At 50.6% G+C, this 22757-nt stretch overlaps 8 protein-coding genes across 8 annotated transcripts; 5 read left to right on the top strand and 3 right to left on the bottom strand.

Annotated features, from left to right (window-relative positions):
• Positions 1 to 1809: 1809 nt before the first annotated feature.
• Positions 1810 to 4321, top strand: N7473_011342 (putative HMG box transcriptional regulator; the record flags this gene model as incomplete). The annotated part of the gene is made up of 3 exons (XM_057157281.1): positions 1810 to 2278; positions 2462 to 2607; positions 2663 to 4321. The coding sequence occupies 3 exons, from the start codon at positions 1810 to 1812 to the stop codon at positions 4319 to 4321; spliced, it is 2274 nt and encodes a 757-aa protein (XP_057003131.1).
• Positions 4322 to 4918: 597 nt separating this feature from the next.
• N7473_011341 (DUF4267 domain-containing protein) lies at positions 4919 to 5404 on the top strand (the record flags this gene model as incomplete). Its single annotated transcript, XM_057157280.1, has 2 exons — positions 4919 to 5176; positions 5267 to 5404. The coding sequence occupies 2 exons, from the start codon at positions 4919 to 4921 to the stop codon at positions 5402 to 5404; spliced, it is 396 nt and encodes a 131-aa protein (XP_057003130.1).
• A 124-nt stretch (positions 5405 to 5528) lies between these two features.
• N7473_011340 (DEAD/DEAH box helicase) lies at positions 5529 to 9408 on the bottom strand (the record flags this gene model as incomplete). Its single annotated transcript, XM_057157279.1, has 2 exons — positions 5529 to 8395; positions 8451 to 9408. 2 exons carry the CDS (start codon positions 9406 to 9408, stop codon positions 5529 to 5531), a joined length of 3825 nt encoding a protein of 1274 aa, XP_057003129.1.
• Positions 9409 to 9844: 436 nt separating this feature from the next.
• N7473_011339 (uncharacterized protein) lies at positions 9845 to 10715 on the top strand (the record flags this gene model as incomplete). Its single annotated transcript, XM_057157278.1, has 2 exons — positions 9845 to 10084; positions 10143 to 10715. 2 exons carry the CDS (start codon positions 9845 to 9847, stop codon positions 10713 to 10715), a joined length of 813 nt encoding a protein of 270 aa, XP_057003128.1.
• A 1252-nt stretch (positions 10716 to 11967) lies between these two features.
• On the top strand, positions 11968 to 12322 carry N7473_011338 (uncharacterized protein; the record flags this gene model as incomplete). Its single annotated transcript, XM_057157277.1, has 2 exons — positions 11968 to 12122; positions 12199 to 12322. 2 exons carry the CDS (start codon positions 11968 to 11970, stop codon positions 12320 to 12322), a joined length of 279 nt encoding a protein of 92 aa, XP_057003127.1.
• A 643-nt stretch (positions 12323 to 12965) lies between these two features.
• On the top strand, positions 12966 to 14113 carry N7473_011337 (ribosylnicotinamide kinase; the record flags this gene model as incomplete). The annotated part of the gene is made up of 2 exons (XM_057157276.1): positions 12966 to 13183; positions 13258 to 14113. The coding sequence occupies 2 exons, from the start codon at positions 12966 to 12968 to the stop codon at positions 14111 to 14113; spliced, it is 1074 nt and encodes a 357-aa protein (XP_057003126.1).
• Positions 14114 to 15009: 896 nt separating this feature from the next.
• N7473_011336 (uncharacterized protein) lies at positions 15010 to 17708 on the bottom strand (the record flags this gene model as incomplete). The annotated part of the gene is made up of 3 exons (XM_057157275.1): positions 15010 to 17023; positions 17083 to 17492; positions 17562 to 17708. The coding sequence occupies 3 exons, from the start codon at positions 17706 to 17708 to the stop codon at positions 15010 to 15012; spliced, it is 2571 nt and encodes an 856-aa protein (XP_057003125.1).
• A 1002-nt stretch (positions 17709 to 18710) lies between these two features.
• On the bottom strand, positions 18711 to 20889 carry vosA (the record flags this gene model as incomplete). Its single annotated transcript, XM_057157274.1, has 9 exons — positions 18711 to 18944; positions 19025 to 19153; positions 19248 to 19593; positions 19696 to 19851; positions 19935 to 20019; positions 20109 to 20254; positions 20324 to 20393; positions 20545 to 20612; positions 20840 to 20889. 9 exons carry the CDS (start codon positions 20887 to 20889, stop codon positions 18711 to 18713), a joined length of 1284 nt encoding a protein of 427 aa, XP_057003124.1.
• Positions 20890 to 22757: the final 1868 nt, after the last annotated feature.

Raw genomic sequence — 22757 nt, 5'->3', positions numbered from 1 at the left:
TTCCAATTGCCGATGTAACTCCTGTTGGTGGTTCATCTCCGATCGTTGCAACGGCGTGGTGGAGGCCGATCGGCGGGAGATGAGATCATCTCCGATTTTGACCTGACAGAGTGGAGTCAGAGTGATGGGAAAGGGAGCTTGTTAGTTGTTACTACTACTGTAAATAGCCTGTTGCCTTTTTGGCTTTCACTGTTTCTTGGTAGTGAATTATCCAATTCAAATCCCCCTTGTTGCCTAACCTCAACTCTGTACTCAACTATTGTCTAGGCCATGAGGTTCTCGCTGTATGTACTGCGGGTATCCGAGTCTATTTTGCGTGGCCATGGCGTGGTGGTCTGTGGTCAAGCCCTTTTACCCTTCACTCCGTACAGTAGTAGTTACTGGTTAGGGGCGCGAGCGTAAGATGGTTGCTTTTTTTGTGTGGATTAGTGGACTGAATGTTTGTTCGTGGCAGAGATGTTGTTCGTGGCAGAGATGATGTTATTGGTTGGGATGCAATTCAGCTCCTTTCCGATGCGATGCGATGCTTCTTCTTTTTCTTTTTGGGTCGCAATATTTTTTTTTTTCTCTTTGTTCGAATTTACCGGGGAACCGACGAGGGAAGAGACTGGGTGTGTCTGGGCCAACCAGAAGGCGGGAAAAAGAAAAAGGGGGCTTCTGCTTGTCGCCGCATGCGGAGATACAGAGAACTAGAGACTGGAGACACACAGTGAACTAGAGAGACAAAGAAAACAATGATTCTTCTTCTTCGTTTGCCTTGGATGATGCGCTGGACACTGGACAGCCACAGAGTGACCCTGTGGTCCCCTGGTTCCTGGACTGGTATACTCCGTAGTATACCACTGTATACCACTTGTATACTACTCTACACTCATAGGTTGTAGTAATAGAATCATCCATACTGTCCAAATAAACTGTCCTTCATTCCCTCTCCCAATCTTCCATTTGGTACTTTGTTCTCCTACCTAATCTCAGCCCCCATCTCTCTCAAAGAAACGAGGGACTAAACCGACAGGGATACTGGACTACTTCGGACTGAACGACTCCACCCAACAGCCAACGCCAGACCATCGCTGCACGTCAAACAAAGAAACCCTCGCAAAAATAGGGTCCGGCTGAGCTGCTTTGTCCTTGTCCTTTTCTTTTCTGTTTGGTGGATCTGAATTCTGGATTTGATTCTTTTTTTTTCTTTTTTCCTTTTTTCCTTTGTTTGCTTTTCTAGTTTTTCGCCCGTTTTCCTGTCCAACCTGTCAATCATCATCGACCTATACCCACGCTTCTCTATAGATCGACTTCCTTTGTCTCTCCTCCTCCTTCCCCCAGTCATTCATCATTCATCCATCTCCTGCCCCATTCTTATTTCCCTAGACTGACCTGGGTCCGCATTCCTTTTCTTATTTACTCTTCCTTTCATCTCTTCGTCCCTGTTTTCCCCCTTGAAATTGACTGGGTAGCCAGTTGTTTCGTTTCCCCATTTTGCCTCTCTCAGCCTGGGGGCTTTATACTTTCGGCTCATTCCCTATTTGCCGCCTGGCTTCGCCTCGAAACTATACCCGGTTCATCATACCTGGTATACACCATCACCAACCACCACCAGGAAGCTTCCTTTCTTTCACACAACCTCCCCCTTGTGGCCCGGTCCAATACCCTTTTTTGACACCCCTCCCTTTCTCCTTTTTCCCTGACTTTGACTCTCCTCGTGGCCCTCAAACTGTGCATTTGTTTCCGGTTTTTATTATTCTTTTTTATTCCCTTTTTGTGCTTTCGTTGTCCCTCTCCGACTGGCACTGTCCACGGCCGAATAGATAAATGTCTTACGACCGAGTTCTCCCCAACCCGGCCTCTCTACGCTATGAGTCTGCTCCAGTCTCAACCCTGCCCAGACCCAGCGATCTCCTCGATCACAAAATTATGAACGACCATCTGCCCAAGTCCTACATGGCTCTGCCGCATCGTCCAGGTCCGGGAGGTATGTCTCCTGTCGCCGAGAATGCAAGATATACTTCTTCTGCTTCCGAGATGCGGCCCAACGGCGTGGCTCAGACGCATCGACATTTGGCTTCGTATGGTCGGGCGAGAGGCTCGATTAAGATTGAGTCTGCGATGTCGCCGATGCAGCAGCATGTGAAGCCCGGGCCGATGATTTCTACGAAGGATTTGGCTAGAGATCGGAGTGCCTCTTCTTCGGGGAGTTCCAGTCCGACCAAGTCTGCGAAGAGTGAAGGTTTGCAGTTTTGTTTGTGTCAGCCGGATCCGAAGATTCCCAGACCGAGAAATGGTGAGTTGATGCTGTCCGAGTCGTTGTTTTATCAGCATGGCAAGTCCGTTTTATTTTTGGAGGCAGGTACTTCCTTTGTCGCAATTAAAATGCCATTGCGGCTGGAAGTATTGGCTCGGGATGGAAAAGGGGGTGTTTTTTTTTGTTTTGAATATGACACTTTGGCTAACTTCTTTTTGGCAGCTTTTATTCTGTATCGTCAACATTGGCAGTCGCTCGTGGTGGAGAGAAACCCTGGTATGGCCAACCCGGAGATTTCCAAGGTCATTGGAGAACAGTGGAGGCAGCTTTCCGAGGAGGATAAGAGTGAATGGAAGGCCCTAGCGGAGGTGAGTATTCCATTTAGATCTTTTTATCAGTTCTCATGCTAATTTGATTATTTAGGAAGAGAAAGCCCGCCATGCTCAGCAGTATCCTGATTACCGCTACCAACCAAGACGAGTTGGTCGTGATGGCTCCTCTCGAAACAACGCCGGCATCAGCCATAATCCCAATGGTGGATCAACTTGCAATCGATGTCATGGCCGCATCATGAATGCCCCTTCGACTCCAATGACTCCCTTCACTCCAATGGTCAGCCAGGGCCACCGTGGGAGTTTCTCGGGTCCACCATCATCGCGTCCTCATGTAGTCACCACCACCGTGATGACCGCCAGCAGCTCGCAGTGCCGTAAAAAAGCGGATAGAGCCCCCAAGCCAATTCGCATTGACCAGATCGAACGGCCTCGGCACAGAAAAATGGAAGAAGAAGAAGAAGAAGAAGTCATGTCCCCTGAGATCAAGCGTCGGCGTCTTTCTTATACTTCGTTGAAGCCACCCATGCACGCTCATCGAGACCGCAGTCCTGAATCGCCATACCCGATGACTCCGTACAGTGCACCCGCCAATGTCCATCAATCTCGCAGCATGTTACCCATGATGCACTCGCAGCCAGGCTATGAAGGCGCACCAGTCCAATCCCAATCCCAGCCTCAACCCCAAGGCCAAACCATCGCAGTCCCAGATCCAAGCTTGAAACTGCCCCCTCTGCAAACCGCCATTCCCTCCACACCACTGACGCCCTTGTCAACCGCTGACTCCAGCGTCGAAGCAGCCGTCATGACAATCCCCTTCTTGAACAAAATCAAACTCCTCTCCAAAATCTCTCCTCCGCTCGTCCCGTCATTCCGCGAGAATGCATCCCGCGGACCGGTCATCGCTGTGGACGGCCAGGATCCGGATCTCGTTCGCACTGCCGTGGAGTACCTGCAACGTCTCCTACAGAAGGAGGACAAATTCAGCGTGCGTGTCTTCAAGGGTCCGGATGTTCAAGCTCCGCGATCTTCAGATGGTGGTCCCATGGGTGATGCCACGGTGGATTACCTGAATACCATCTCTGCCTGGCACCGCATCTCAGACGATATTATTGGGTTCGTCAAGTCTGTTTCCACATCGCAGTCACCGGGCACAGATACACCATCCAATACACACACAAACACAGAGCCAACCACCGACCAAGACCGTACTCGTTCCCGCACAACCCCAGACGGCTCCGCCTCCCCAAGAGCAATAATCCCCAAAACAGCAACCCTAAACATCCACTCCCCCGAATCCACCTCCGCAGACTCCGAAACCTCCATAAAAACACCCAACACAACAAAATCCACCCTGTCCCACACGCCCGCACCCCCATCCACCTCCCCAAACCCAACCCGAACACCAACACCTACTCCTGTCGCCCTCGTCCCCCGCTACCAACTCACAACAGCAGATACATTCGCCTGCAACATCCCCATCAACGACTCCTACGCCCCGCTAGACCACTGGCAGTGGATGGCGAGTCTTTGGCGTGCGTGTGTGGGTCCGGATATCACTGTTTATGTAAGGGAGTGTTCGAGGGAGGAGGTTGAGAGGGTTGGGGCTGTGGAGATTCGGTTGGAGGATTTTAGGACGGTGGTTTTGAGGAAGGCCTTCGGTACTGGTGGTAATGGGGTTGGGGGTGGGGTGGAGGAGAAGGTTTTGAGGAGGATGGGGTTTGAGATTGAGGATTATTTGACGCAGTAGGTTGGTGTCGACATGTTGGTTTTTATGTTTCTTGTGATTGTGGTGGAGGGATTCTGGATTCTTGGAAATTGGAAAATTAGTTTGGTTTTGGTTGGATTGGACTAAGATGGATTGGATCTATTGCATGGAGGTTTCTTTGCTTTTAGTTTCGGTGGATGGTTGAAGTTGTTATACTCCATGGTTACGGGAAGGGAGGTAGTTGGTGTCAATGTCAATTTAGAGAACGATCATCAGCATAGAAAGATATCTGTTTCTTTCTTATAGCGGATCATGGAAGATCAACTATGAAAGCTTTTCTTTTTCTTGTCATTGTAGACAATGGTATATCTTTCTTCTTGATTTATCAACGGACAACTAAATTCAGGCTGAATGGAAGGCTTAGCCATGGCTCCTTCAACAAGTAAGCATCGAGAATTGGAGGTACCTAAATGTACCTCCCGTCCCATAAGCTTCTGGCTCCCAATTCCAAACTCGTACTCGTACTTCGTAAACTTCCCCTCTCCTCCCCACCTTTCAGCCTCACCATCCAAAACATATATCAACCTCCCCTCATCCCATACCAACCAAACCTATACTTCCCAGCAAACAACTCATTAAATGTCCCTCCAAATCTCCTCCTTCCCCGCACCAACACCCACCTTCCTCGGCACATCCCTCCTAGGCCTAGGCCTCCTGCGGCTGCTCGCACCCAAACCAGCATACACCCTCTTCGGCCTTCCACTGCCCGCCTCGGGTTCTCCATCGCCGTTTATTTTTGCTAATGCCGGACGGGATATTGCCCTTGGTTTATCGGCTTTGGTGCTCGGTGGAAAGGGGGATGGGGTTGGTGTTAGGACTTTAGTGTGTGGGACTGTAGTATGTATACATTTCTCAAATCTTCGTAGTGATCACTTGGCATTGTACTTTGTACTTTGTATTAACGAATTGTTTCGTTGCAATATCTAGGTCGCAGCGCAAGTAGATGCGTATACCGTTTTCATGTACGGCGGGAGGGAGTTTGGTGGATGGAGTGGGAAATGGATTGGACATTCACTTGGTGGTCTTATTCTAGGAGTTATTGCTTGGTATGGGTGGGGCTGTTAGAGGAGATTCAGGTGTATGACTTTGTCAGAATGTATTTCGTAATCCTTTATTGCCTGATGGGTATTGTACATAAAAAAAAAGCAACATCTAGATCTGAACCAACGCCATGCTATCGTGATATCGTTCATGAATCAAACAAGGATACCTTCCGTTGACTCAAATCCTCGGCATTATAGGTCGGCTGTGGGGTTGAGTATCTCGGAGGAGTCCTTGACGCGAGAGGCTCATCGTCATCATCATTGTCATTGGAGATGTCCATGTCTGGAGCAAAGGTGATATGTGGATTCCGGGGCGCAGGAGTCCCAACGCCATTGGATGTGGTATTCTGGTCGGTGAAAAGGACACGCCTTTTTCCCTCCTGACTCGGACCGGCATTTCCATTTGAAATCTCACCCTGCGATGCAAAGCCCACACGCGCCTTCTTGCGTACCGGCATTGAATTTCCTTCCACAGGCGTATCATCCGCATCAGACTCTCTTGGACGAGGGACACGCTTGTCCTTGCCCTTGTCCTTCGTCGGACTATCCATAACAGATCGCTCATCATCCGGTATCGGCAGTCGATGCCGATCAAAGAATCCAATCGGGTTCTCTAAAGGCTCGGCTGCGGTATCTTCTTCCAAACCCATGGGCAAGAACGGTTCCCGTTGCACAATTCCACTCATAGTTCCATCATCCAACAGATTCTTCTCCGCATGCTGGATTTCAGCTTCGGACATTTGTTTTCGTCGTTCTAACATGCGATCCTCGAGCGTGTCCCGCAAGACTAGTGTCTCTACATACACAGGTCTGGTCTGTCCGATACGATGTGCACGCTTGATCGCTTGGCTCTCCACATTTGGTTGCCAGATCGGATTCACGATGAAAATACGCGACGCTTGTGCAATATGCAGTCCGTGCGAAGCCTGGCGGAGATCCATGAGCAATACACGCACGTCTTCAGACTCGCGGAAGAGCTTGAGGTACTCTGTCCGCAACTCGGGCTTCAGAGTGCTGGCGTAAATTCGGAATTCCACACCGAGAAGTTCGAGCCCTTCGGCGATCCAAAAGGCAGAGTTGTTGTTATCGTAAAAGATGATGATCTTTTCCTCAGATTGAAACTCGAGAACTTTGTTGAGGAGATAGGTGAGTTTGGCCGAAGCAGTAGCGATGAATCGTGTTTTCTGAAGAGGAGACGTGGCTGGGAGCTCGCGGAAGAGGTTGCGGGTGAAAGTCTTCTTCGGCGACTTGTTTGTTTGTGGCTTCGGAGAGTGGTATAGCGAGCCCGGAGTAGGAGTGGTTGCCGTAGCATTGTTCGCTGATTCGGGAGCACCCTTTGCAGGATTACGGTCACGACGCTCAAGTTCATGGCGGGTTTTGATACCTGCACCGGCGAGACCTTGCGTTGGATCAATGGACTTCAGATGCTGCGTGACGTACTGCTGGGCGCGACGAGCTTGTGTAATGCCGATGAGCATGGGCTCCTTTTCTGGGCTGCTTTGATCGAGTGCCCAGTGAGAACGGTGGTCATCAGGAAAGCCCCTGAGGTAAATACCAAGTTCGTGGAGATGTTTGAACTCCCGCCAGCTGCTAGAGTTCAATGCTGTACGTGCAATATCCATTCCGCGGGTCAATTGATCAATGTCGTCAACCGTCATCTTCTCAAGATTCTTCTCCATGTACTTCTCAGCATGTTCAATGGAATCTTGTGGATTTACGTCGGAGCCTGCCCACCAAAACCCAGCCTGACGCAAGTTATTGATTGTTTGGTTCAAATGCTTGCGGTTGCTCGGATCGAAAATGTAATCGGGTCCTTGACGTTCCGAAGTGATCGAGTTGACGGCCAGACCAAAGAGGAACAGGTTGATGGACAATCGGTCGTGGAATGTTGGTTCGAGATGGCGGACACTATTGTAGAGCTTCGGAATGTAAATTTCCCTGCTCACAACATCCAATTGGTGTCGCACCACCAAACCCTGGAGAGTGGCTCGAATAGCCGGAGTCTTACGACGTTTGCCATCTTCCCCGATGGGCTTGATGTACTTGGTCCAGTCAGCAGGATCATCAGCACGAGAATTAGACCAAGGCTTCAAGTCCAAGAAATCGATCACGATGCGCCGGAGCTTGTCCAAATCCTTCAACTCGTTATCCACAGCATTGCCCGTCTTCTTTCGACTCCGCAAGGCAGCAGCAGTGATCTCCGCGGGAGACTCGGTGTCACTTGTATTTGCTTCCTGCGAAGCAAGACTAACCTCCACCCCGTAAAGCCCGGTTGATGGCGTTCCCGAGATGACCCATCGACGCTCAAAATGGAGTTGGCTGAGCAGGTGAATCATATTGGTTCTTGAGCCATGGCCTGCCACATTGTGACCTTCGTCGACGATGACTCGCAGCCAGTGAAGTTGTGTCAGAGGCGAGTCGACCTGCAAAAGCTTATCCCGCCGATTATGAATTGGCTCGCCAGCTTCACGCTCAAACCGTGTTTTGGCAAATAGGATGATATCGTAGCGCAGCAGATCATCAGCCGCCGGAGTCTGACCGGATCCTTGACCCATGACCAGAACCTCTAACCCTTCAGTATGTGTCTGTATCTCCCGCTGCCAATGGTCCAACAAGTTGTTTGGCACAATTATTATGGTTCCAGAGCAGATTCGAACACGTTTGGGCGGAGGTCTGGCGTATGATTGGCTATGTCGACCTTGGTATCTGGTCTGATGTGCAGGGATCTCATAGGACCCTCGGTGGGCCTCGCATGCCTTCATGCACCGCTCATAGTGGCGGCCTTCTCGGTGTAACTCGCGAAAGAAGGTTCTCCAGGGTTCAGAGTGTCGCTCTGCGGCAGCGGCCGCCATATCCAGCAGAGAGCCGGTTTTCTCTCTTATTGGAATTAGATCTGGCTTATCTGGCGTGGACATGTACTCAATTGGGATCTTTGGGGCGTGACCGCGTGTGGCACATATGACCGCAAGACAGATCAAAGTTTTACCACAACCCATGGTCTCTGCAAGAATACCTATTCTTCAAGTTTAACATCCAAGCCGTGGAGATGGTTTGAGAAGTTGACTTACCCCCACAAGCCTCCGAATATAGCACCTTCTCAAGCGTAATGTACGCGTCCTCTTTGTCATAATAGTACTCTCGTCCACTCAGACTTTGGTATGCTTGTAACCGTGGATCTAACATTCGAGCGGGCTGTGCCTCGCGTTGCACCATCGTAGCCGCTGAGCGGCGCTGATAAGGGTACAATTTGGTCTTGAGACCCAAATCAGTATAATGGTCTTCCGACAACAATTGTTCCATGGCTCTTCGTGCCCAGTGGTCATTCATGTTCTCCACTTGTGGGCAGGGGTCCCGCAGGGTATTGAAGATGTACCAAAGACTCTCGTCCTCGGCACCGTCCGGCTTGCCCCTCTCGGGTCCGTTTTCCAAACGATAACCGTACCATGCTTGGGGAGACCTGTCGATCTTGGCCATCACGGTTTTCAAGGCATTCCTTAGCTTTGTGATTGATCGTTGGGTATTGCCCCGGCTGGTCATTTTGTAGTCAACGTAGACCTGGACATGATTACTCCCATCTGTGGCCTGTGTTCGGACCCAGCGATGGTTCTCCAACAGGGTAACATCCACCTCTGGAAACGATACTTCAGAATCCAAATTCTTCCATAGTACTCCGACAGGAAGGTATGAATCGACATCCCCGGAATTTCCGTTCGGGTGGCCCACTTGCGTGTGAGACTGGCCATTGGTAGGCGGAATTGGTGTAGGAGAAGTAGATTTGACAAAATTCTCTGAATCACTGAAACTTTGAATACACAACTCTGGGTTCTCTGCGTTGGTAATAGGTGAAGCATTTGGATGCAGCGGTTCTGGGGGGAGATGGGGCGAGATCGCCGATAAGGCTGGGTCAGCCGCAATGGCCGCGGAAGATGAGAGAGCGCTGCCACCGTCTTGTTCGTAGGACTCATCCGGCTGTTTCACAGGCCACACAGGTGGCAGACGAGTCTCGACCCCTCCAGAGGGATCCATGCTGAGGAATATCGTGGATAGAAAACCAGACAATCCCAGTCAAGTCTGAGCCAGAAGACCCTAGGGGAATGGCAGAACTTTCACCGCCCAGTCAGATTGCTCCGGGGCCCACTTTTACCCCAAGCTGACGCCTGATTGGCCCCACAAGGAAACCACTCTATATCAAGACAAATCTACAGTATAAAGACAAACAAATAAGGCGGTCTTTTCTGCGCACAACAATCGCTTCACCGAAAATGAAGAGTCGACGGCAGAAGGCTGGATCTTCTATAGAGCCGGTCTGGCGCCTGATCCGTGATTTATCTGCTTGCTATACCTCTCATCTTCTCGGAAGTTCAACCACCCACCTTGCTCATCCCACCCCAACCTCATCCGAATCATCATCACTCTTCAACCCATCCTGACTTGGTATCTACTCATCAGCATGAATCCCATCATGAATCCACTCATGAACCCCTACATGAACCCCTACAGCATTCCATACTCGAATCCGTACATGAATCCCTACATGGATCCCATCAGCATGGGTCCGATCAAAGGTGTTCCCTGCGAAGTGTGCGACAGGATGTTTGTGACCCAGGCCCATGCCGATGAGCACATGGTCGCCGTGAATCACTACCGCAACCGTTGCGATCTTTGCCAGCAGCGGTGCCCCTCCATGATGGCCCTCCTGAACGTGAGTTGACTCTACTCTCATATATCATGTAAAAGATAGCTAACTTCCACTGACGCAGCACGCGATGACGCACTTTCACTGCACCTACAACATCTACTGTCCCTTCTGTGGTTCCCACTTTGACAAAGCGAGTGCCCTGATGGGACACCTCGAAGAAGGAAAATGTGATTGTGCGCCTGGCCTGGAGCATCACAGCATCGTCTGGCTGGTTCGCAACTGCGATCCTGCCGGTGCCATCGTCAACACCCCATTTCGATGGCTCCTTGACAAGTGGATTCCTACTCCTCCCCTAGGAATTGTCGAACCTCACATGTGCTTCACCTGTCACCTCATCTTTGACACAAAGGAAGCCCTCGAAGTGCACCTCAAATGCCCCACTCATGACCCCGGATCGCATCGTCCCCGATTCTACCGATGCCCCAACCGAACTGGCGGCTGCCACAAGAAAAAGTTCGTTAGCTTGACCGCACTCTTCAAGCACATGGAGAGTGGAGCATGCTGCACAACGAACTTTCATGCCGTCCAGCGCATGCAGATCCAGTTGATGCAAGCATTCTGGGGCTGGGGAATGGGGGCACCCATGTTCCGGGACGCTGCTGGTATGCCCATCCCATACACCCTGCATCGTTAGTTTGCCAATCGAGGCACTACATGTCCTTTCGGTCGTCTATTCCGGTGGATACAAATTGTCCTTGGGATAATGAAAAAATATGGACATATTCGCATGTGCCGTTGCCCAGCAGATTTTCCAGTGTGTGTATACCCTTCTCTTGGGGGCTGGACGCAGGGGCTCGAGTTGTTTATGGCGTGAATGCTTCGAAATGGATTGGAATGGGAAGTCGGCAATTGGTCTTCAACTGATGGAAAGGGACTTCTGATGGACGATGTGAATTCTTTACGTTAATAATCACCATATCGTCGACAAATTCAACCTGAATTCCCTTTAAACGATCTCCAAGATGAGCAGGAGTGCCCAGGGAGATAGTCGAGAATCTGTACCCTGTCAATATTTCTAATACGTCTTGTTAAACTTAGGGTTAATAGAATGAGGCTCTCCTAGTAATCATTAGCAAAATATTAATTGTAGTTATTTTAAAGGCCAATTTTTCCCGAGTCATCAAGGTCACATGGCGCACACAGTCCAAACCCAAAATTACCCGATTGGGACGACCAGTGTGCCCCGGCCTGCCATCTTCTTCTCTCCTCATTTCTTTTCCCTTCTCCAACCTCGCTTCTCCTATCTTCCTCCATCTTTACAATTTTACATCGAAGACTCGCTTTCTCTCCAGCACCACCCACTCATTCCAACCTGTCCTCTAAAGTTCGCCACTCCCACTCTCTCAAAACAGCATATGAACGATCATGGCCACTGGAAGCGAACCTTTCCATGCCCGAAATGTGACAAGGTTTTCGCTTCGCAAGGCACGGTGGACACCTACATGCAGACCGCACATCCACCAAAGGCCAATGCATTCTGTGAGACTTGCGGTCTTGGGTTCAACACCCAGTCCGAGGCGAATCAACACATGGATACGCTTGGTCACCAAAAGCCGACGTTCAAATGCAACAGTTGCAGTTGTCTTTTTTCGACTCAGGCTCAAGTTGATAATCATATGCTGGCCCAGGCACACAAAAAACAAATGCTTTCGTGTGAGACCTGCAACATGACTTTCAACACGCAGGCGGATGCAGATAAGCATAGAGACATGCTGGGCCACTGGAGGCCTAAGTATCCATGCCTGGGATGCAGCCAGATCTTTTCGACCCAATAGCAGGCCGAACAGCATATTATGGTCGAAGGACATCCAAAGCCAAACTTTTTGTGAGAAGGGTGTAGCGATACTTTCGACACCTAAGCTGATGCCGATAGTCATATGAACACTATGGGGCGCTGGAGACCGAAGATCGTATGCCAGAGCTGTGGTGGCATCTTTTCAACCCAGGATGCCGCCGAGGAACACATGAGGGCAATGGATCATTGCCCATACCACTGTGCCGGATGTGAAAACCATTTTCAAGAACAACCAGCACGCTCATAGTAAGTGTTTCAAGGGTTGAATTGCAATTATCTTATCCCACGGGCTAATCTGGTTCACATCACCTCATGTCAAAAGCGCACCTAGGGGCCAATGTGCCGTGTCCCTTGTACAAGCTCGAATTTGCGACTCCGTACGAAGTTTTACATCATATCGAGGACGGATCTTGTCGCAATTTTCCCAAGTTAATTCCGGATCTTGAATGAAAACACTCGCAAACCCTATACAACAACCGGAGGCCGTGAAGCATGGATGGACACGGTGGTTCAAGCATCACTCCGGCTTGAGGACTTATTTTGCCGCATTCTTAGAAACAGCCCTATCATTCGATTAGCATGGCAGCCTCCATCTATTTTGTATCCCTCATTATTGTTACCCACCCGCATTATCTATTCATCTTATCACATCATGGCTGTGATCTGGGTTCTTGAGAAAACCGATGAAAAGTCCCTTCCAATCTTCGAAGAGGAATCTACGTCTTCAACGTGTTTCTTTCCAAACTAGAGCAAGAGATATAATTAGTCCCATAAATTCAACTGACTTGATGATACCAAAGACATCTATGATATGCAGCTACAGACATAGCCTAGCTCCTTTTAAATTGAAGTGATGCCAAACAACCGTTGAACTCGTTCCATAATAACTAAAAAGAATTCATGATGCGCCATTGCAAATCTCAGTGACCAACCGCGTTTATACCTCGTCTTGGCGCTGATCCTCGAGCCGCCGATAAGATAACGGTAACAAACGATAGCGATAAGATAACAATATCGTCAGCACAACCCCTCCATCAATCTCACCTTCTCTGCACTATCAACCTCAAAACACCCGTGTCATTTCCCAGGATGACCTCTCCAGAACTATCCGAGCCCGAGAAGGCTCTGATAGTCGGTATCTCAGGGCCCTCATCCAGCGGGAAGACCACTCTAGCCCGACTACTCCAGCGTATCTTCTGCGGGGTATCCCTAGATCCGAGCTTGAGCTTGAGCTCCGACGCAAAAGGAAATGATAAGCTAAACACGTTTATCATTCATGAGGATGATTTTTATTATCCGGATGACCAGTACGCATCCCATCCATTACAATCATTTTCATACGAGAGGTTGTAAGGATCTATCTAATCAGTGATTACTCCAGGATCCCATACACAACAACCCCCACCGGCAAAACAGTCCAAGACTGGGATACCTCCGCGGCCATAGATACATCCTTCCTCGCACAGGCACTCTCCTACGTTCGCGCGAACGGCCACCTCCCACCCCGTCTCCAAAGCAAAGAAGATCAAAACGAGGATGCGGGGCCATGTGTCCCTGATACACTGGTGACAGAGCTACGACGGGAAGTCGAGGCGAGACTTGCCTCCGCTCAGATGGCGCGGAGTTCCACGCTCGTATTTATGGAGGGATTTTTGCTATATGCCCCGCCAGAGGGATATGAGTATAAGAACAAGGGCAAAGATGGTGGTGCGGGGGATGAACATTATCCGACTGATCATGGCGTTTTAAGACCCGTGCATGACCAGATTGGTTTACCGCTTTTTTTGCCCGCGGCTTATGCGACTGTTAAAGCTAGGAGGGAGGGGAGGAGTGGGTATGTTACTATTGGGCCTGCGCCGGAACCACCAGTCACCAACACCGCTACCAACCCCTCCACAACCGCGCCCGAAAAGGAAAAGAACCAAAATGAAGAAATCGACCTAGAAGGTGAAGATGACCGCCCACCCCAGAATTTCTGGACCGATCCACCCGGCTACGTGGATGATATCGTTTGGCCGAGGTATGTGCGTGATCATGCATGGTTGTTGGTTGATGGGGACGGCGAGGGTGAGGGCGAGGGTGAGAGGGATATTGTTCAGCGTGTTGGCGAGGGTGTTGAAGTAAGAGGTGATGTTGGTGTTAATGTTGCTCCCGGGAAGGGAGCTGTTGGTATGGAGGTTGTTTTGAGGTGGGCTGTGGAGGAGGTGGTTGCTTTTTATTTGGGGGAGGAGAAGTGATGGTGTGATGCATTGTGATGGGTGGAGTAGTGTATATAGTTTACAGGGTGTATAGAGATTGTATTCTACAGTACAGTACTGTGTCTCGATTCTGTTGGTATGTAGCCTGGGGCTGTATAGCGCTCTCCATGTATAAGACTGATATCAAACCCGGAAAAAGCCACAGCGAAAAACCCCAAAAACCCCAAACAAATAAACTTCTCAATCCAGAATCGAACCCCAATCCTCTAGCTACCATACAAGACCACCCCAATGACCAGACGATGCCCCATCACCTCCTCTGATATCACCCCCGATCCCCCAAATACACCCACCCACCAACCACCAACACCCTACACCAATCCTCACTTTCAAACTTCAAAAACCCTCACCACCAGCTTCAACTCCTCTAGCCGTATAAAATGATACAAAAATAAAAACAATCTTTGATAATATTTGTCCGCAGGAGGGATCGGACCCCCTGATAACCCAACCCACCCGCCCAACCACACCCCGACCCGCTACCACCAGGTGCTCCACAGAAGCTTCATAGCAAGCACGGTTTGATAGCCCGGCACCATTTCTAGGAAACAGCGACCAAAGTAAACTAGGGTCTTTGCGGAACTGCTAGGTTACCAGTCAGGGGGGATAGTATTTGGGACTTTACTATAATTATAACCCCGGTATGGGCACATTTTCGGGACGTAGAATATTGATTACGGGTTTCTACTTGCTGAGGGAAAGGTCCATTACATCTATTACATGGTTACGAATAAATCAAGATATTGTACAAGAGTGGGGTTTTCATATTGATTCCGACCGCGCATTAAACCTTTCCACAGAGGTTATGAGAATAAAACAAATATCTCCTTGACGACGAACGCACCACGCATTAACCTGGTCCACCTGCATAGAGGCTACCAAAGCAAAATGTATCCAAGTATCTGCTTGACGCGCAATCCACATTCGACTCCAGCGTCTCCATACAGCTCAGGATGACGAGGTCCCTTCCACCCAAGCCAATAGTCAATATGATCAATGCATGTGACCGGAGTCCAGGGGGGACGAACAGTTTCCGGTGGCAACCGATCAATCTTTTCTGGTACAGAACTCGGAACAGGCTCAACATCCTCCATGGAAACAAAGACCCCAGTCACCTTTGGAGCCACAGGAACAGGAGGAATCAGCTTTGGGTGACTCAACCCCATCATTTCCCACGGGCTCTTCAGAAGACAGAGCTTCGAGTTCTCACAGAAGATATCCCGAACCTCCTGACCCAGACCGTCACGCAAGACACCATCATAAAGACCAATCGAGAAGGCCACAGGCTGCAACAGCAAAAACGGAGCCATGAACAAGAGGAACATTTTCATGAGCAGAGGCATGAAGGCCTTCGTTCCATTCGATTCTTCCGGGATGACACCATCAGATTTTTCTGGGGTGACCACGTTTGTGCTTTCGGGAGTGACAGTTTCGGACTTGACCTCGTTATCCGCAATCTCCTGCTCATGCTCTGCGGCTTCAAGAGCTTCAAGAGCTTCAAGATACCGACTCTGCAACGCCTCTTCGGCTTCATATCCCTCCGGAAGAGCAGTGATGCGTGGCATCCAGTTGCCAGCTTCTGCGAGAGGCAACCGCATTTCCCATTTAATGACAAACATGTCCAGGTCCGATGGGGTGCAGAGAACCAGTAGCCGCGCCATTCCAACCTCGGACCCGGGATTCGAGGTAAGCTGGATGGTTTTGAATTTGGTTTCTGGCTGTGGGTCCTCGAGGTGGCCGGTGTAATCACCAGCGGGTCCATTATGAATGTAAACGTAGAATCCGCACTGTTCAGCCCAAAAGGTCCGTTGAATGAGATCCAAAGAGCAGATAGCGGTGTATTCGACAATGCACGAGCTGGAGTCATGTTTATCTGCCGTCACCTTGCTGCGGATAGTCTGGTTGATTATGAAATCGCGCAGGAAGCCGGAGAAGTGGAAATCGAAAGGACGGAGAGGAATGACCAGTTCCGAGTTGCAGGGCCGGAACTGTGCGACAAGACGGTTCTTGAACATCTCGTGTGAAATGAAGTGCATGGTACGAAGCTCCAATCCCAGGTTTTCGGGCATGGGGAGGGAGAAGAGGCCATGGTCAAACTTGTTTAGATGAGGTAATCCAGGTACGACCAGTTCGTACCAGCCGCGCGGTCCACGGGTTTGGAGGCGGATCTCAAAGTCCACGACAACCTTGTACCAGGCTGGCTTGATGTCGGATGGGCATTGGACTTGGAACAACTGATTGGTATGGACGAGGCGAGGTCTGACAATGGTGTGTGGGGGAGTTGGGGGTTGCACAAAGAAAGTCCCCTGGGTCGGAATTCCCCCAAAGGATGCATCAACTGACTCCGACATCAGGTCCATGTCGCACGGGCTACCGGCGGATGCCACAGTGGAAAGTTTCTCCACGTCTGGTCCAGTTTGCAAGGCCTTGCTAGCGTAGCAGTTGCTGACATTCGGACTGGTTCTGATCGAAGGACTGACCAGAGGGGTCATGGTATCCCCGGAAACCGCCTCTGCAAGACTGACGTGTTCGACTTGAACATGATCGACTGGACTATTTTTCTCCCCGGGCGATACGCTGTTCTCGAACCGGCGAAGCTCCACATCCAAAACAGGCACCGAGTCTGTCGGCAGGGGAATCTTGGTAGGGTCAGGGCGAGCTTGGCTCATCACACTGACAGGTCGAGGAATCAAGCTTCGTTCGCGTTTATGCTTTGAGGTAGAGGAAGTCTGAGGAATCGAAGTAAAAGACGAGGGAATCGAAGTTGAGGACACTGCAGACTCTTTGCGCTGCTTCAACTGAGCTCGAGCTTTTTCACCGAGCTTCTCACCCCCGTATGGTCTCTCATCGTCAGTGACTGAATCAGGCAGGGAGGCAACGGTTGCGGTTCTCTTGCGTGAGTTGGAGGGGATTGTCCAACATCACTGTCATAGTCGGAAAAAGAGCACCGTAAGAAACTAGCCTTGAACAGCTCGAGGGTCCTTGAGCCAGGGGAGGATCCATCGGGAGTGTGTCCATTTCGGAGCACACTTCCCGTGTCCGAGGGGGTGAGGGGACCGGTTTGCCCCGTTGAGTGGCCAGGATAAAGGGTTGCGTGAGAGGTATCTTGTTCGAAGGTGAGGGGTCCTGACTGCTTCTCAGGCGTCACAGGTCCCTGGGCCTGCTGTTCCGCAGCCAGACCCGAGCCGACTTCCGGCACCGAACCGAGATCGCTCATCCCTTCCCAGTCCTGACGCAGGACGTAGAACCACTCCAAGTCCTCAAGATTGACATAAGGAGTGATGTCAGCAAAGTCGACGCTGGTGACACCTTGCGAGGTGTCCAGCACCGGGATCTCAGAGTTCGGGGCGCACCAGACCTATCCCAATCAAATGATTACTATAAAATCCTCGATGCAAGACGCATTTTTTCTTGTTTATTAACGTACCTCGACGTTGAAAGCGACGACGACAGTGTCGACTGGCTCGCTAGACCAGTTGCACCAGACAGCAAGGTTCCTGAGGTGGTGGTCAGGTGAATCCATTTCTGCGGAGAATGGAGAACCGAAGAGATTGGAAGAGAGGGGTGAAGACATGGTGAAGAAGGTTGGAGGAGAAGATAGGAGAGGCGTGTTTATGTTGGGAGGAAGAGGGAGGAAGGGAAGAAGGCAGAAGCAGGAGGGCTTGCCTGGATGGAGGTGAGTCAATAGGCAGCCGACGCTGAGGCAAGAGCGACAATACAGAGATAGGAAAGTGAGTGATTGACTTGGAAGGAGCGAAGGCAGAGAGCAACCTCGGAAGGACGAGGAACAGGCAAAGCTGGCCAGGTACGCTGAATAGGTACGCTGAATAGGTACGCTGAATAGGTACGCTGAATAGGTACGCTGAATAGGTACGCTGAATAGGTACGCTGAATAGGCAGGCTGAACAGGCACAATGACAGGCACCATGGCCAAACTAGAGCGAGAAATAGTCGAAGAAGCATAAGCTATTCAATTCAATTACGGCCATCGCCGTATCACAAACACAGCGATGACCTGCTAAAGAAGGACGCCAGTATATACACAGAAGGGGAGAAAAAACCACGAACCATAAGAATGATAACCTCACTTTTTTTTTTAAACAGGCAGAAAGGAATAAAGCCTCCACCCCCGTTCCAATTCTACCCAATCCCTCAGCGCCAGTAACACGAACAGTGACAATAACAGTAACAATGACAACCAAACAAGCAAGCAAAAAAAAAGCCAGACAGCACCGAACAAGAAGAAAACCCGAAGCCACCCGAAGCCACCCAATATGAGGAACGTCAAGAGCGTAATATCTAGCAAAAGTCCAAAAGTCCCCGTCTATCCAGACAGACAGGAAAGCAAGAAGAGAAACATAACAAATAAAAAGGGCATAGTGGGTAAAACAGCCAGGAGGGATCCGTCAAGGTCGACAACCCGGCCAAAGCGTAAACGAGCGAAGAGAATGGCAAATTTTTGGAGTCCGGTCCAGACCTTCCAAGTACCCAGAGCCCCGAGGTATACACTCCAAGTCCAGGTCTCGGGTTTATATAGTTGATGAATTTTATAATCCACGCATCGATCGTATCAAAATCACTGAGGGGTATCGTTCCCAGAGCCATAGCGATTACCTTCGGGGGCCATCTGGGAAGGCAGGATTGAGGTGGCCGTCGGAGGTGGCTGGTCGAAATAACCGCGGGCAGCAGCTCCATTGGTGACCTGGTTATAGCTGCGCTGCAAGGGAGGAAGAATGGTCGAGTTTTCGGGCGTCTGGTATCCGGATCGAGGGTATCCCTGAGCCATCATCGCTCCAGTCGAGTCTGGGGTCTGCTGTCGCATCCAAAGAGAAACAAAATCCTTAGCCAGGGACCTCTTTACAACTAAAACTCACTTTTGGGATGCCGTACAGGTGTGCCAGGCTGGTTCATCGCCATCAACTGTCCCACTGCAGCTTGCTGCTGGCTGGGCCGAGTCTGCCCGGAGGGATCAGTCATTTGAGACATGGGCGCTGCTGATGGATGAAGGCCGTAAGACATCTAGAGAGTCACAAGAAAGAGTTGTTAGTTAAGACGGGTGTTCTTCAGGCGAAAACCAAGACAGATGATCTCTTGAAGAAAATGTTGGACGAACCCCATAATCTGGCACCACCTGACTTGTTTGATACGGTTGCATGCCCGGAGTTTGGTATGCAGGTTGCTGGCTATACATCGCCGTCGGCTGACTATAAGGATCCATTGGGCGCGCAGCCATCCGGCTCTCTTGATCATAGATGCTTTGGCGGCCATAATCTATGGAAGTGCGATGACGTTTGACAGGAGGAGCTCCATAGTACTGATTGTAGTCTCGACTGGCCGTCGCCGTCGTCGGATAACCCGTGAATCCCGTCGCAGCGGGCGGGATTTGAACTGGCTGGCGATCTGGCGATCGAGGTGGGATCGCCTGTGGGAACTCGTCTGGACGAGGTGCAGAGCGTTTCCTGTGCGTGCTTGTTAGCAAACAAAACTCTTCCTCTCTGCCTCTCGCTTCTCCCACGACAACGGCCGTTTGCCAGGGCAGTCGAGGAACGTCCACAACTTACATCATAGTCCGAGGCTCCTTGCGTATGCGCAACTTGACACCTTGGTCTGCAAACGACCGAGAGAGGAACGTGGATTCCATCATGCCCGGGAAGTTCTTCGGAGGCGACACCTTAAATCGGTCCGAGATTTCGGTTTTCAAATAGGTTACGACATCCCTGGGTGTCCAGTCAGCTTTTGCTGAACTTGAGCACAGGGCGCCTCCGACCGAAGGGGGTGGGGAAGAGGGCACGCGACTCACTTGCGCATCTCGAAGAGGGTAAACTTGAGTCGAAACTCGCCCTCAATCTTTACCGACAGATCACCAAACACGAAGAACCCTCCATCTAAGATCTTTGTCAGCCATTGATCCTCGCTTCTCACGTTAAACCTCCCGAGTGGAATGCAGCTCTCGGCTGGCTACAAAAGCACTTACCACTGTTGTCAACGTCCTTCAACCGGTGAAGGGACGAGACTAGGGTTCCTGCTAGCGCTGTCGATGGTGCAACGGGCACTGGACGATCTTCTGTGGCATCGTACAAGCTGCAGCACATAAAATAGTAGGGGCTTTGCAGGTAGTGTCTGTTTGCGGGGTCCGTTAGCCTCTGCAGCGCCAAATCACCCATCTGGATTGCAATGCGAATCACTTACTGCGCCAGGTAAGAACCCTCCTCGCGCACCCGGAGCTGGACGATCGGGGGCGGATCGATGGGTTTGCGCTCTGCAAGCCCAGTCAATGACTGCGGGTCACCTTGCTCGCCAGATCTTCCCCCGCGGCCCCGGACCGTACCCCTCCCCCACGAGAAGAGACGAGGACCAGAGCCAAGAGGTTCACGAGAGGATCAAAACGGAAGGGAATCGATAGAACATACCTTTCTCCTTGCCCCCGGCCACGCGCGCCCGGTCGGGCTGCTGGCGAATGGTCAGGTCAAAGTCAGAACTGGTGTTGGACAACATGGTCAGTGGGAATCCCTGGACTACCGAGTAAGAGTTGCGACCCAGTCAGGCACAGATACCAGTAGGAAGGCGAAGTAGACGAAGGGAAGAGAAAAGAAACGAGAGACGAAAGATACAGGCATAGGCGTACAAGAAAAAAAGCAGATGAAGGAGTTGAGATTGGGGCATTTTTTTGCTCATGTAGTTTTTTTTTTTTTTTTTGCTACGTACCTTTGGGCTTCGCGCGAGAGAGAGGCGTCGGCGTACGTCGATGCACTCATCAAGACGGAGAGGTGGAACCAAGACCCAAAGTGTGGGTTATTTGATACGGAAGAATTAAGAATCAAGGGTTCAGGCAAGGAGTCGCCCGCGTATGAAGAGCCGAGGAAACGAGCTCGAGGTTAGTGGAGGGACGGTTGGTTCGGGAGGAGCAGCAACGGCAGTCTTGTCCACGGGTGCACAGGTTGTGGGAAAGGAAAGGAAAAAGGGTAACGGAGGAACAAGGAATAGAGTGGAAAGGAGAGAAGAGAAGAGAAAAGATTGGGTCGGGGAGAAGGAGGGGGGGGAGAGAGAGAGTCAAGCACGAGTCACGATGTCGTTGATTGTGCGGTGCTGGTGGTAGATGGTTGATGGATGATGGGGAGGAAGATTAGCTGTAGTGGGGGGAAAAGAAGGAAGGAAGAATGGAAGGCGAATCCAGACTTTGGGATGGAGCGTTCCGGGTGCAGTACCAGCTTGGATCAGTCCCCGACAGGCGAGTTCCCATGGATTCGTACCGAGAGACTGACAGATGGAGGAATGACGAAAGAGGATGGAGGATAGTAGGAAGGGCAGAATAAAAGAGAGCTGGATGGAACCGGCAGTGAGAAAGATGATGGAATTGGGATTTGATGGGTTGGAACAAGTGGTGGACGGTGCGATGGAAAATGTGGTGCCGCAAACGGATGCTGCGAACGGAAAGAAGCAGACAGCAGACCAGCAGAGCAGAACAGGAATCGAGCTTGTCGAGGTAGAAAACAGTAGTAAAACAGTAAGAGTAGCAACGAGTCACAGTGATAGTAGGGTGGTAAAGAGGTGGTGTGGTGTCCAATCTGTGAGTCCAGTAGGAGACCAAAGTAAATCGTCCTATAGATGATGGCCAACTGCTAGAGACCAGATACCAGATCCAAAGATCCCCCAAATGTACCAGATGGCCGATAAAACTCGATAGCACCAGTCCGGACTCTTACTAGTCTTTTCCGACCGTAAGAGGTTTAATGATTTTAATGCTGCAGATGCAAGATGCAGGTCCCGGGGTGCCCCCCTCCAAGTTCCAACGTCGATTAAAACGCCAAATTCAATTGGGCGTCGAATTTCCCTCCGCGAGCAAATCAGCGTCCAGAAACGCCTTGTGGCTGGGCTCGACACTAACGGAAAAATGGACCTGAAAATTTTATGCACCACGGAGCCAATGATGGGGAGGAGGAAGAGGGGAAGAAACTCGGAGAAGAAGTCCTCCAAAATGGGTCTTTCTTCAGTTTCCAGTGCCTAAGGAGGAACGAACGAGTTCCGGTTCGGGGAGAACAAGAATGTGCGTAGACCAAAGTAGGTAGGTAGTAAGGGCTTTTTGTTGAGGCCGGTCGTATTGTATAATCCTAGCGACAAGGAAACAAAAGAGGCAAAAGAGCTTCACAACACCAAGACACGAAAAATCAGATTTTCAACTGTATTCGCCGCAAGGTGTTCAGTATAGCTGAAGAGTGGAGCCCGAACAGACTTCTCGACCGTTGGAAAACCAGAGGGTCACCCGCCGTCCAAGACCGTAGACGGTTAAGACGGAAATAAAAGTGGAGGAGAGAGAGAAAAAAAGAATTGGGAAAAAATGGGAAGAGGATTCAGCTGCGGTCGACTGGGCCCGACTGGGTCAACTGGAGTCCAACCACGGTTGGTGGGCACGGTGGCACTGGCGCTGGCGACGATCGGGATGATGCGCACATTCGATCGGCCGAAGGCCTAGCGCGTTGGGATGCCTGGGATGCCTGAATGTCTTCCGTAACGGGGATGGTAGGCTGAGCGGAAGGGGGATCAAAGAAAAGGATAAGAGAGAGAGAGCTTCTCCAGTTTCTGAAAGTTCCCAAATAATTCTCCAATCAGAAGCCACGGCCAGTGA

Source organism: Penicillium subrubescens (genome assembly GCF_028828155.1).
Source record: "Penicillium subrubescens strain IBT 31985 chromosome Unknown utg000010l_segment0_segment0, whole genome shotgun sequence".
Lineage (NCBI taxonomy): Eukaryota > Fungi > Ascomycota > Eurotiomycetes > Eurotiales > Aspergillaceae > Penicillium > Penicillium subrubescens.
The sequence above is the reverse complement of the archived record's forward strand: the minus strand, read 5'-3'. Positions and strand labels throughout refer to the sequence as shown.